This window comes from Acanthisitta chloris, unplaced genomic scaffold (assembly GCF_000695815.1).
Source record: "Acanthisitta chloris isolate BGI_N310 unplaced genomic scaffold, ASM69581v1 scaffold789, whole genome shotgun sequence".
Classification (NCBI taxonomy): Eukaryota; Metazoa; Chordata; class Aves; order Passeriformes; family Acanthisittidae; genus Acanthisitta; species Acanthisitta chloris.
In genome coordinates this window covers 1-13,327 of record NW_008691775.1, presented here as the reverse complement: position 1 = coordinate 13,327, position 13,327 = coordinate 1, and the positions used below count along the sequence as shown (strand labels likewise).

General features: G+C 40.0%; 1 protein-coding gene across 1 annotated transcript in view; it reads right to left on the bottom strand.

The window, feature by feature from the left end:
• The window catches only part of PAPD4 (PAP associated domain containing 4), a 32,025-nt gene extending 20,245 nt beyond the window's left edge, over positions 1-11,780 (bottom strand). The window contains exons 1-7 of the mRNA XM_009082339.1: positions 11,629-11,780; positions 10,900-11,016; positions 9,563-9,812; positions 8,366-8,480; positions 8,166-8,257; positions 6,864-6,930; positions 636-705 (exon numbers count right to left, since the gene is read on the bottom strand). Coding sequence (XP_009080587.1) covers positions 636-705; positions 6,864-6,930; positions 8,166-8,257; positions 8,366-8,480; positions 9,563-9,812; positions 10,900-11,016; positions 11,629-11,780 — 863 coding nt within the window. The remainder of the gene's footprint in view (positions 1-635; positions 706-6,863; positions 6,931-8,165; positions 8,258-8,365; positions 8,481-9,562; positions 9,813-10,899; positions 11,017-11,628) is intronic.
• Between the last annotated feature and the right edge of the window lie 1,547 nt (positions 11,781-13,327).

Sequence of the window (13,327 nt, the reverse complement as noted above, 5' to 3'; positions counted from 1 at the left end):
CCATGGTCTAGTAATCACAGTAGGGTTGGACTTGATGATCTTGGAGGTCTTTTCCAACCTAATTGATTCTATGATTCTAAATACAGGCCATAAAATCACTGCCTAACAGTGTAAATATAACACGCAACACTACTTTGTTATACACACAGTACCATCTAGAAGACAGAACACACTCTCTAAAATGAACAAGAACTTATGAATCAAGAAAACATCATCACAATAAAGTTTGTTTTAATGTTGTTTGTGTCAGCACTGTGAATTATTCCTTCAGTAGCACAATAGTTATGTCTGCACAGAAAGCAAAATCATCTTTCACAACAGTTTTCTTTCCACCCTTGTTGTGTCATAAACCATGAACTGGAGTCCACTGTGTGCAGACAACCCCTAGAAATATGTGATGTACTGCTTGTAATTCACATCACAGAAGCTCAACAGCATCTCAGCCACAAGAGCTGCTTCAAGGCATCAAGGAATTATGCTGATCTGCCACTGCATGATAGCTGCACACATTTGCAATACAACTGTGGTACCACACAAATAAACATGTTAGATGGGAACTACCCCTAAGGACAGTACATATATAGAGCATTTTCCCATGTTAGAGTCTAAAAAAATACGATGAACAGAATACTTACCTGATTTTATCCCTGAACTTCACTATTGGCACTTTTGCTCTAATCAGCTGAGGTCGCTCAATGTAGCCTGCTGAAAGGGAGAAAAACAGGCAATTAAGTTTCATGTAAGACACTGATCTCAATAAAAGCTCCTGGAATCATATTTACTGATTTATAGCAAATAGTAGCTTATCAAGTTTAGCAAACACATTCTCAGAAGGGTTGTGCTAAACTAAGTCACCTTTAGCAAATGCAGCAGAAATACAATCTATGAAAGCAGGTGAAAAAAACCAAAATCACACTGAACTTCAGGGAAGGAAGTAGAATATTAGAGTAGAAGATTATCCTGTGGGAAATATAATCCAGAAATTTGAACATAGGGAATACAGTTCTACAATGCATTCATGGACCAGTACTTGTAATAGGAATCCTGAATAGTCATGACTAAGTTTCAAAAATAAGGCAGCAAGAACATATCCATCCAGGATGGGCAGACACTTAAGCCCAACACTACATTCAGCATGTGATCAGCTGCATACTTTTAAGCTGTGCTCAGTTTGCTTACAGTTGAAATTATGCATTTTAATGATCAGAAAAATCAATATAACTTCACCATTCACTTACTACTCAGTCACTCATAGGCTTACAACTTCCTTTGAAAACTGTTTATTTGAATGATGAGGTCCATACCAAGAAATGCTACTGCCAACAGGACAATGCTTTCTATCAAAGGTGGGATAAGTTTTATCTGTCTTTTGCTTTAATAGTGACAGGACATGCAACAAATTCACAATCACAGGATGGCACCTCAGCTGATTATCCACACAGTACAGACATGTAGGCTCAATGCCAAACCATCCAAACCCACATATATGAAGCTCTGCCAGGCTCACACAGTGCTGCCAAACGTACCCTTCACACTCAGGTCCCCAAAACTGCTCCATCAGCCACAGTATCAACATTTCCCTATACTTCATGATATCTCAGGCTATATTTAGGAGTTGCCCATCATCCTGAATTTAAAATGTACCCAAGAAAGTAATGGAAAAGAAACAAAACCAGAGCCTGTGATATGAATTTGGACAAAAAGCACGATTTTAGCAATTTCTTCAGTTGCAAAATCTGAGGCCACTTGAATTTGCTCATCTCTAACATCATACATTAAAAAAAAACCTTAAATAAAACCTGATCTTCCCTCCCCCTAGCAAAAAAAAAGCAAAGAGGTATTTCTGTCAGTTTGAACAGCCACCCTGAATAAACAGCATCATCTCCATTGCTTGTCGATGACAAACTCAGGTTTGGTGAAATGCTACTGTGCAACACTCAATTAAAACAAATGTTACCTTTTTTTGAGACTCTATGAAAGTGTTCTATGGATACACACGTTCAGACAGATTTGACTTGTGGCAATCCTTCATCTGGATTTTAATGCATTGTACAAGACTGAGCCACACACAGACTGGCACTCACAATAAAAGATAACCTTAGTAACTTACTAATGTTAAAAAAAGAATATTATAGAACTCACTGGACATAAAATCTAGTACAATTTACACAAGTATCTCCTCTTTCTAGCTGCATCTTCGGACAGATCCAATCATCCCTCCTCCAGTATCCCAGAACATTCTTTAGGTGAAGCTGACAGCTCTGTCTCCTTTCCTTTCACGCCAAAATTTAAGGCCAAGATTCCCAACACAATAGCACACGGTAGACAGCTGTGGATATCTATCTGCATACCATGGAAATTCAGTTTCCCTCACTATGACCCTTCCCAAGTGCTCTTCAGAAGTTAACTGAACTCATTCTAGTGTCAATCCACTTCCAAACACATTCTTGTCTGCAAATGCCTGCCAATACTTGATGGCTGCTTGTGGCAAATCAGATGGCTAAGGAAAAAAGATACATCCCAAAACATAATCCCAATCTGTTTCCCAGCATGAAAAAGAGCAAAGAGGAAGTCAGAAGGAGCAAGAAGGAAGTTAGGAAGCAGTAACTTCCTGCTGGTGTCCCCTTTCTTGGCTCAGACCAATAACACTGTTAGCAGAATCTGTATTGTATCCACCTTAGACTGTTACACATACCAGGCAAGAAACAAGCACAAATACAGGATGTGGAATTCTGAAATATATCCAGGCTGAATAAGTGTCTTACAGAACTGAATATGTGACCTTGAAAGCTAAGACCAGAGGGGCTACACCAAAATACATGTGAAGAAATCCACACAGCTGCCCTGCAGTTTTGGGCTTGTCTATCAAAGAGTCACAAACACAACTCTGACTGCAGCAAAAGGGTATAACAGATTCAAAGAAGACTGAGCACTGGCTCATAAATAACTTATTTAACAGAATTTCAGATTAAATAGCTTAATTATCTCTTTTAAGGAATAAAAGATTAAGCAACTGTATAAAATATTAATCCCAAACACAGTCTATGGCAAAAAGATCTCTGGCATTCTGGACTCACAGCCCAGTTTCACTGATAGGGTTATACTACAGAAGGAGAAACTGGGCAACACAGAAGTCTGAATCCACAGTCATGAAGACTTTAGGAAGATACAACTACAGGATGAGCTACCTGCAGATTTTTTGGAATTCATTCACTCACCTGCATAGTCCTTCAAATTCATTCAATTCCAAGTTCCCTGGTCCCAGCTGTTGCACATTTTCCACTAGACAACCACAAGGCAGATTCCACTCTGATACCCTAACCTCAATACTACCGCACCTCTTTGTGTAACTAAGAGAAAATGAGCTCTTTTTCCAGATAGTAAACACCAGTCAACCCAATACTGCCAAGTTGTTTTCCAAATGAATCCTGCACAGATGAATTTGAGGTGAGCAATCGGTCTGATGTTTACTCCCAGTGGCTTGGATTACAATCTCTTCAGTTATCACTCCAAATTTATGTTCCACATTTCTAAAAGACACTGGCTTGAGCATACAGTTCTAGGAATGTTAGCCAGTATTATAGAAAAAGGTATGTGTAGGTACCTGAAGAAGTAAGTCAGGAAGTTACACATACTCAACCAGTTTTTGAAGCAGGTGACATATCTGCTATCCCCACATCTCTCTAGGAGAAACACACAACACACCTTCAAGACTAACACATCCCACAAAACTAGTGCATAAATACTAGAAGCTTTTTCTTACTTTTCTCTGTGATTAGACTATTCAAAACCAGAACACATTTTAATTTCAGCCAGCACTCCAGATGCAGAATGACAACACAGAAAAGCCTCTGCTCTGAGACTTAAAATCTGATGCATATTCCTTGCTCACACTTGCTCCTTTTGCAAGACTGAAACTGAAATAAACTGGAGTTTATACAAACATTGAATCCACTACCCAAACCTCCTAGAATGAAATACTAACCTAACAACCACATTTGACTGTATATAAACGATGAGAGAGAGAGCACTCAAAGTTCTGAAGATGATTTACCTAAGACAAATTGTCAAAGAGACTGATTTACACTTGGAACACTTCTTAATTTATCAGTCATGGAATGCAGGTGAAAGAGAATCACACTCTTCTTACTGGCCTAATTTTGGAACACATGAGAACATCATAGTGCAAGAACAAAGAGGAAGGTTTTAGAAGCACAGTTAAGAAAAACTTCTTCCAAGTTTCTGAACTGAAGCGATCTGGAAATAGGTTAAAAAATCACTAGAACTTTACCTATACAACAAATCTCATCCTTCTTTCTTTTGTCCTTTAACTCACAAAACCAGAGCAAGAACTTAATTTTAAATAATGTCTTATCTTTCCATCCCCTTCTTCCTTCTCTTAGATCTTGACACATACTTCATCAACTTTCATGTTTGGCCCAAACTATGTTTATTTGCATTCTTTTGTCTGAAGCAGGAGTAAGTTTAATGACTGCTCACACACTTGTTGAGAACACGCTGCAGTCCTTCTTCTTACAGAGGAAAGAAATACTTAACTAGTCTTGTCTAAGAAGGATTACTTTAGGATGACAATATTGCATCACATGTTAAAGAGGCAGCACAAGACCTGCTAACAATGATCAGAAACAGCTTCATACGTTTCAGTTTGTCAGTTTGTCTTTGATTCAGAGTAAGCACCACTTAGCAACTAAAACTTCAGTGTGTTAACAACATTATTCTCATACTAAATCCAAAGCAAAGCACTGCACCATCTACTAAGAAGAAAATTAACTACCTCAGATGAAATCAGGACACCCCTTGTTTCAGAAGTACTGAACCTCTGCACAGTTGAGTTACAGCTTGTAAGTGAACTAAATCTAAGTGGAAAGAATGATATGCCAAAGCCTTTTCATTTGAACCAGGTGAACATTTCCAAACATCTTCTGTCTATCAGTTCTGTTCACAGAACATCCACACACAGACACAGGGACAGATGGCTATAAACAGGAATTAATGCCACAGAGAAGTTAAGATTCTGAAGAGATGTTCTAAGGGGTCTGTGTACCACAACTAAGAGCCTGAAAGGAGTGGTATTATCAGCTGTGCTTTGTCCTGCCTTACCTTCCAAAGAACATCCTGATTAAATCAAGCTGACCAATTGCACTTGCAAGGTAACAGAGAATTAGGAAAGCATCAAAAATGAGCAATGGCACAAATACCTTTCAGGATGACTCACACATGACCATCGTACCTTTCTGATACTGGTAAACAAACTTGATTTCGTCTAAAGCTCTCTCACAGTACAAAACCTCTTGAAAAAGATTGTTCATTTAGAAGCTCCCTTTCTGATTCCCTGAAAACACAACGACTTTATCACTGTGCTTGTGAGAAGGCACTGCAGATACATCCCTTGCCAACCCAGAGTAACTTCTGGACTCTTTATGCAAACGTCAATATACAATAGCAGTAAGCGCTAAACATCAGATGCCTGTTCTATCAAGTCTCTCTCCCAAGTGAGCTGCTAAAATCTGTGTGTGCACACTCGCCAATGAAGAAATTTTGAAGTCTGCATTTAAATGTATGGTTTGTTCCTTTTGGCACTGCAGGATTGTTCAGAACATCAATATAAGGAGTAGCATCAAAGAATATATCACAAGTCTGAGAAGGAGGATGATAAAGTCATTGAGATCAGTAAATGTCAGGGTCTTTTCTAATTCAAAGGATCATACAAAAGCCTCTTTGAAGTAGGAGGCTTTCACATTTAAGTCAAGAACTGCCTGGGTGAACTCTTCATCTCAAGGGAGTCTAAATGGCAACTTATAACAACTATGAATTGACCTGTTTTATCTGTATGTGCTGCTGCTGTCCTCATTTAGCACTTTCTCAGGCACCCAAGTTAATTACTTCACTGGCATCAAGGCCAAAATCAATTCTACACATCTACCATGTCTGACATCTTATTGTACAAATTTTAAAGAGTGTTTTGCCGAGGAAAGCACTGCAATCTAAGAGTGCTAAGTTCACTAACAGAGGTTTCCCAAAAAGAAACCTACCCATTGTGCTCCACAATTCAAAAGCCACTTGAGCTACTACCAGGTATTGAGGTCCACTCGTTCTCAAGAAAACTGTTACATTTCCCTAATTACCATCTGTCCTGGGTTGCAATGGTATGTATTCTATTTTCGTCTCCACAAGCTGTTAAAGAAGGTGGGGCAGTGATCCTTATCACCATGTCCCTGATGGCTCCCTCAGGGGGCTGTCTCTGATTAATGGGCTGCCAAGGACCCATACATGACACATCCGCCCAGTGATCCATTATCACCTTGTCCCATTGTGAGGTGACTCACCCCAGGGGTGGGGAGCCAAACATGCTCACAGGGATATAAGCCGGGGTTTGGACCAGCACAGGTAGCCTTTTGCCTGCTGGATTCCCAGAGGACAAGAGCTGCTGCTGGACCTTCAGGAGAGGAGCAGATCTGCGGGATCACTGCTCCAGCAAAGCCATTGCTCCAGGAGGACTGCAGCTACCATTTTAATCGGACTACTACTAACACCCTGACTGACAGGGTGTCAGGTTACTTTCTGACTCTGTCAGGTTATTTTTGTACTGTTGCATTTGTTGTTGTTTTGCTGTGTTGTTCATATTAAATTGTACTTCTGACTTGGAGTCTCTCACTGGTTTGCTTTCAAACCAGCACACCATCCATCAGCACCAAGTAACACTGCTAAATATTAACACCTTTTCTTCACACAGTACTGTAAGCTAGACAAGATGCAATCACATACATTAGTTACAACTATGCATCAATGCTTCTTCCAGAACTGCCAATAATCTTAGCACCTCACTGTAGCCAGGAACTTACAAAGTTTAGTACTGAAGAGCTCTTGGACAACGCTGAGTATTCGCCTCGCTTCAGTCTTCTGATTCACCTGGAATATGATGTTAAAGAAACAAGTTGGTGTCCCTCATTTAGGTGTTCCAAGTAAGCATTCTTTACTTTCAAATTAACTATCAGAATAAGACATGGACATACACACTAAAATGCTGTATACCCTACACATACGTCTACCATGGCAAATGCCAGACAGGACAATCCATATTCAACACGCAGAGTAATTATCACTCAAAAATCATAGAACTGGAAGAAAACCCACCCCCATTCACACAAAAGTGTCCTCTCCTTCCCTTTAAATGATGCTTCAATTCTTTCAAGATCATGCACTATTTAGATTTCTTTTTTGCTACATCTTTTCTCTCAAACTAAATTCTACTCACAACATTTCCTCTCACTAAAAATATTTAGGATATTTTGCACATCAAATTCCTTTTTATGCCTGATCACTAAAATTGGTAGCTATGAATCTAAATAATGATGTAAAAAATTGGACTCATTAAAAGTTGCCCCTGCATCTAAAATAAGTTAAGAGTTCTCTAAACAACTTTATTCCTCATTCTAGGCATTTATTTCTGCAGTTCTTTCACTTACGAATTGAAAGCAATTTTTGTGCGTGACTCCCTTCACCAGCCTCACTACCCTTCTCTGGACCTGCTCCAGCACTTCAATAGGATATTGAGCACATGTGCCCTGAGGAGAGGCTGAGGGAGCTGGGGGTGTTCAGCCTGGAGAAGAGAAGGCTCAGGGGAGGCCTTATCACCCTCTACAACTCCCTGCAAGGAGGTTGGAGTCAGGTGGGGGTTGGTCTCTTCTCCCAGGCAACCAGCAGGAGGACAAGAGGGCACAGACTCAAGCTCTGCCAGGGGAGGGTTAGGCTGAATGTTAGGAGGAGATTTTTTACAGAGTGATCAGGCATTGGAATGGGCTGCCCAGGGAGGTGGTGGATTCACTGTCCCTGGAGGTTTTCAAGATAAGACTGGATGTGGCACTTAGTGCCATGGTCTAGTAACCATGGTAAGGTTGGACTCTATGATCTTAGAGGTCTCTTCCAACCTGTCTGATTCTAGGATTTCTGGGCCCAAAATTCATAGCTATTATGAGTAGAAAACTATGTTATTAAATCAAAAGGACTGGACCATTTCTTTATCATTTAAGAATCATCAGTTAGATGTTTATCATTTTATCATGTTTATAATGTAGAATCATTTTAGCCTTATAAAAACACAAACCCAGGCTTTGCTTTAACTATGTGTGTTTTAGATGACTTACTGGTTCTTCTTTAACCACCAGGCACAAATCAGCATCACTGCTACGAGTGCCAAATCCATTCAGTGAGGACCCAACCAGAAAGAGTCTGCTCTCTGTAACAGAAAAATGACAGAAAAAAACCACGACATTTAACATGAAGGAAGAACCACAAACCTGAAGAATACTCAAATTGGTATTAAGTAACCAAATTCAAAACATACGTGGAAATATTTGCTGTATTTCCCTCTGGAGCTGTGACCTGCAGAGCTCTTTACTGTTCAAATCTGAGGGCTGTTGCCGACATGCTTGAAACAACTGCAGAATCTGCTGACTTAACTGGACACACACATCCAAAAAGCAAAGACACAGAGAAGTGAACATTCTTTCCTGCCAGAGATGCAACTACATGAAACACAGAAGACTGTTTTTTCTTTATAATGCAAACTCCAGGATCATTTCACATGACTACTCCATTGCCTAGAGTTTTACTGCATATGGAGTAACTCTCTGAAAGAAACTTCCTAGGTTTTAAACTTAAGTGTGGTCAATTTGTTACAAAAATATCTATCCACAGAAAACAAGTTTTTGTATCATTATCTGCAGCCCTTCAGTAAATAAGTAGTGTAAGACCAGACATCTCCTGCTGACTTTAATGTCAATGGTTTGCCTATCAGCAATAGGGAGAAAAAAATAACTATTAAAAACTGATTTAAATTAGGGGTTTTTTATTCTACACAAACTGTTAAAGAAGTAATCAGATCTCTGGTGGAAGGAGGTATTAACTGCTTTCTCTTAACAAAACTGTTACATGCTATAATCAACAGGCACATTGATACTGAAAGAAAAAGCTTCTGTCATGTGGGTGCAGACAAGGTAATAAAACTGATTAGTCACATGGGGAGTTTTGTATTTATTTATTTATTTGAAAAACAAAAAGAAACAGTTCTAAACTACACTGTCCACTAGTTCTAAACTACTCCTGTCCACCTACAGAAGGCATTCTCTTCTACATTTTAGCAAGGACAGTAATTTTCATGCCCTCTTGGAAAGAGGTGGAAGATACATTTACAGGCCCAATACTGTATTTATTCACATTACTCACATTACTCTGGTGGCTTTTTTTCAAGCCGGATTCTCCTCACCTCATATGATGTCACAAAGGGACCAGTTTTTACTTCCTGGAGCAGACATGTATGTTTCCTCACATTAGTATGGAAACCAAACAACACCCTGACATCCTCCCCACCAAAAATGCTCCAAACCCAAGCACACACAGGGAGGCTGTACAGAACCATAGCAGCAGCAACATTTACTGACACTGTCAAAAACCCCTGCAGACACTGCTGTGGTCTCCCACAGCACTCCTGGACTCTGCCTACTCAGAAGGCAGAAGCCAAGCACGAGCACAACGGTATTACCTGATCTTTGGCCTCGGGGAGTGTAGTTTCTGTCTGGTCTGGTAATAAGGTATTCCGCAAGGGAGGGACACAGCCAGCCAAAGCTGGTGAGCTACCCACGAGGTGCACTGGAGACCAAACTGATCTTGGGAAGGAGTGTCTACGTTCTTCTGGTAAAGGCACAGCATGGTTAACTACACTTCTTCCAGAATTAAGTGAAGCAATCCGCTGCCGTTTGACATGACTTGGATAAACTTCTTCACTTTGTCTCCTAGGGAGAGAGAGACAGAAAGAGTATAATTCCTCTAGTTTGTAAGCTCCAACCTATGCTTAAGAGACAGTTTCTACAAAGTTCAAATATCAGTGCTTAAGTATGTAAGTTCTTCACTACAAGCAAGTATTCTACAGAACAGGCATGAAACGAACATGGAATGGGAAAAGGGAAGACAACTGCAGAACTGCAGCTACCCCAGAACTGAATTGATGCAACTGCTTCAAGGTGTCTGCACCAACCAACTGAAACCCAAGGAGCTTCTTTAGTTCGTGCGATAGTCACATACTCAGTTGTAACTTAATACAACACACTTGATTTTACTTATTTTTACATCTGTTAGATCTAGAAAAGAAACAGTATACAGGAAACAGTTCTGCAGACAGATTACATGAACCTTCTTCCCTATCAGCTGATTCACAGAATGATTACGAACACATCAGGTACTGTATCTGAACTGATAAGGAGAACAGATGTTTTTCTTCTAAAGTGTTGAAAGTAAAACCCTACATTCACCTGGAATTTCTCTTTCTGTGGTAACTAAAGTAAAAAAGGCAGTTGCGTAAATTCAAGTAAGTTTAAGGGTTTTTTAAACTAAAAAACTAGGTTTCCATAAAATTCCTCTTTAAAACAGAAGAACTTACACATGCTTGAGTTTAGTACTCTGTACTTGAAAAATAAAGCATCATGCAATTAAGAAAATCACCTAATGTGCATCAAAAAACCATCACAATTCCCATAAAACCCTGAGGGTGCAGGAACTTAACTTTCTCTTACTTTGACAAATGAACAGGAAGAGAACATTTGTTGACAGAAACCTTCTTACAGCCAAGCGCACAGACTACACACTACTACAGCACTAGAACAAATCACTTAAATCACACTTCTGCAAGGCTGCAGCTGCTGCAAGAGAAAAAACTACACATAGGAAGTCACTTATGAGTACTAAAACTCTCAAAAGCAGGTACAGGAATGTTTTTCAGTACTGCAATTTCTAACATAATTCAGGTTGCATAAGACATTGATATTAAATGACCTTCACCATGGGGAGATTACAACCAGTATTACACACACAGAAATAACTTACTTTTGTCCTCGAAATGACATGGGGGCATCAGATGTAGACACTGGACTGTCAGCTCCATAAGTCATTGGGTGCAGTGTGACAATTGGAGTAGCTGCAAGGCCCCCACTCAAGACAGCTCTAGAAAAACTACAATCCACAGCCATTACTCACAAGGTAATTAAGATAGTTTTTATGGGTTGATTGTTTTTGTTAACTGAATATTAAACTGCACAAGTAAGTCCTGTGATTTTTCTCCTCTGTATTCAAACTGAAGACATGTTTCAATAGGTAATTCATTAAGACAGAAAATGGTCATTCTTCACAGAACATGTGTAAGAAGGAGATAGCAAACCAACTAACTTAAGGCATTATTTAAAGTTAAAAGCCTAAAGAACACAACAGTTTCTTCAAATCTTGACCCAACAATAAATGTTTCTTCCCCTTCTCACCTCCTCCCCATTCTTCCCAGTAAACAAATACAACTGAAGACCTTTAAACCTGAACTGTGGGTTCTTAACTCTAGTCAGTGCCATGGTATCTCCTGCATTATGCACAGTGCAGGTGAGCATCAAAACATGCAGGTCACCAACAGAAACAACAGAATTCTTTGACTCGTGACATCTTTATGTCTTTGAATTTCAATGCACTTCAACATTAAAAACAGCGACAACCACCCTCCACAAACAGAAGTACTTCTTTCAGAAGACTCTTTGCTCTTTTATCAACCCAATTCCCACTATCAGCACTTACACCTCAGTAGGAAAATAAAGCTGAGGATCAACAGCTCTCTGGAGAGGAAGACTAGAAGGTACACTCCGAGGAAGTGGACTGAAGAAACTACTCTGTTGTGGATTTTTTGGAGAGAAGGGTGGATGACCCAAGCTGGAAGAATTTGGGAACATGCTCCCTTCTGCTTGAACTGAACATGTATCCTTCAAAAAAAAAAAAAAAAGAAAACTGAAGTCAGGCAACAAGAAATACTATTTACCTTTTAAACTCTTCGTTTAAAAATCCAAGTAATCTAGAATATATTGTCAGAAAATGCTTAAGAGAATTGTGATTGTAAGCCAGCTTTATCTCCTTTCAGGATGACCCACTAACCAAAAATACTAAACTTTCACAATTACTACCTACTCTATTCATGTTTAAAAGTGAATTTTTAATTGCTCCCCTTCAATTTAATATTAGAAAAGCTACACGACACAAGACATACGAGTTTACATTTCAAAGAAAGGTGACATGTTATAGTGGAATATGTTTCATATTTCAAATGGTTCACAATAATATGCAAAGGAACACTTGTCTACAGCATAAGAACGTGTGAAGATGCAGCTGATCATGAACTGTGAGTAAAGACAACCTTTTTTCATGACATGACACTTTGGGTACAAATTGAAAGAGGGAAATTTAGATTAGGAATTAGGAAGACATTTTTCCCTGTAAGGGTGGTGAGACACTAGCACAGGTTGCCCAGGGAGGCTGTGGCTGCCCCAACCCTGGCAGTGTTCAAAGCCAGGCTGGATCAAGCCTTGAGCAACCTGCTCTGGTGGGAGGTGTCCCTGCCCAGGGCAGGGGGTTCGGAATGGAAGATCCTTAAGATCCATTCCAATCTCTAAAATTCTATGATTCTATGTAAAAAAAGCAGCCAAAAGATGACAGCAATTGTAAACAATCTACTCAGACAGCTCTGACTGTCACTGCAGGCAGCATTAGCTCAGGACACAGGAAAATGCACACCAAGGAGTTTTTGTGCTCAGGTTTGACATTGTTCCTTATTCCCTGTGATGACAACCCATGCTAGTGAGAACTCAGCAGTACATACATGGACATTGCTGCATCAGCTCCAAAAAAAAAAAAAAGCCTAAAAGCCTAATGCTCTCATAGTTGTTCCTCTTTGTAGTTTCCCTTTGGAGGGGTGAGGGGCAGCATTACATACTAATTACAGTTTTTATCTGGAGGTACACTTTCAATTCTGCTGTAAAAACAGGACCAAACTGCAGGGCAAGAAAGTCACTGGACGTGTAGATTTAATCGGAATGTACAAGTCTAGAGAGCACACAAACAATCGCTCCTGGTATGGACAGATGAGAGAACTAACTCCCTGGGCAGCCCACTCCCAACTAACTGTTTCTGGTAGGCTACAAATATTTATGTCTGCCCAGGGAGGTGGTGGATTCACCATCCCTGGCGGTTTCCAAGACAACACTGGGTGTGGCACTTAGCGCCACGGTCTAGTAACGACAGCTGGGTTGGACTTGAAAAACTTTGAGGTCCCTTCCAGCCAGGTTGATTCTATGATTCTAATACAGCTCGCTCCTCTCTGAGCACTCCAGACACTCTCTGGTAGCACATACAGGGCAGAGCAGCAATTTATGGCCAGAATTTGCTACTTACACAACCATCAGAACTCGAGATTCAGTCGCAGAGGAAACACACGTTCAGCTCAGCC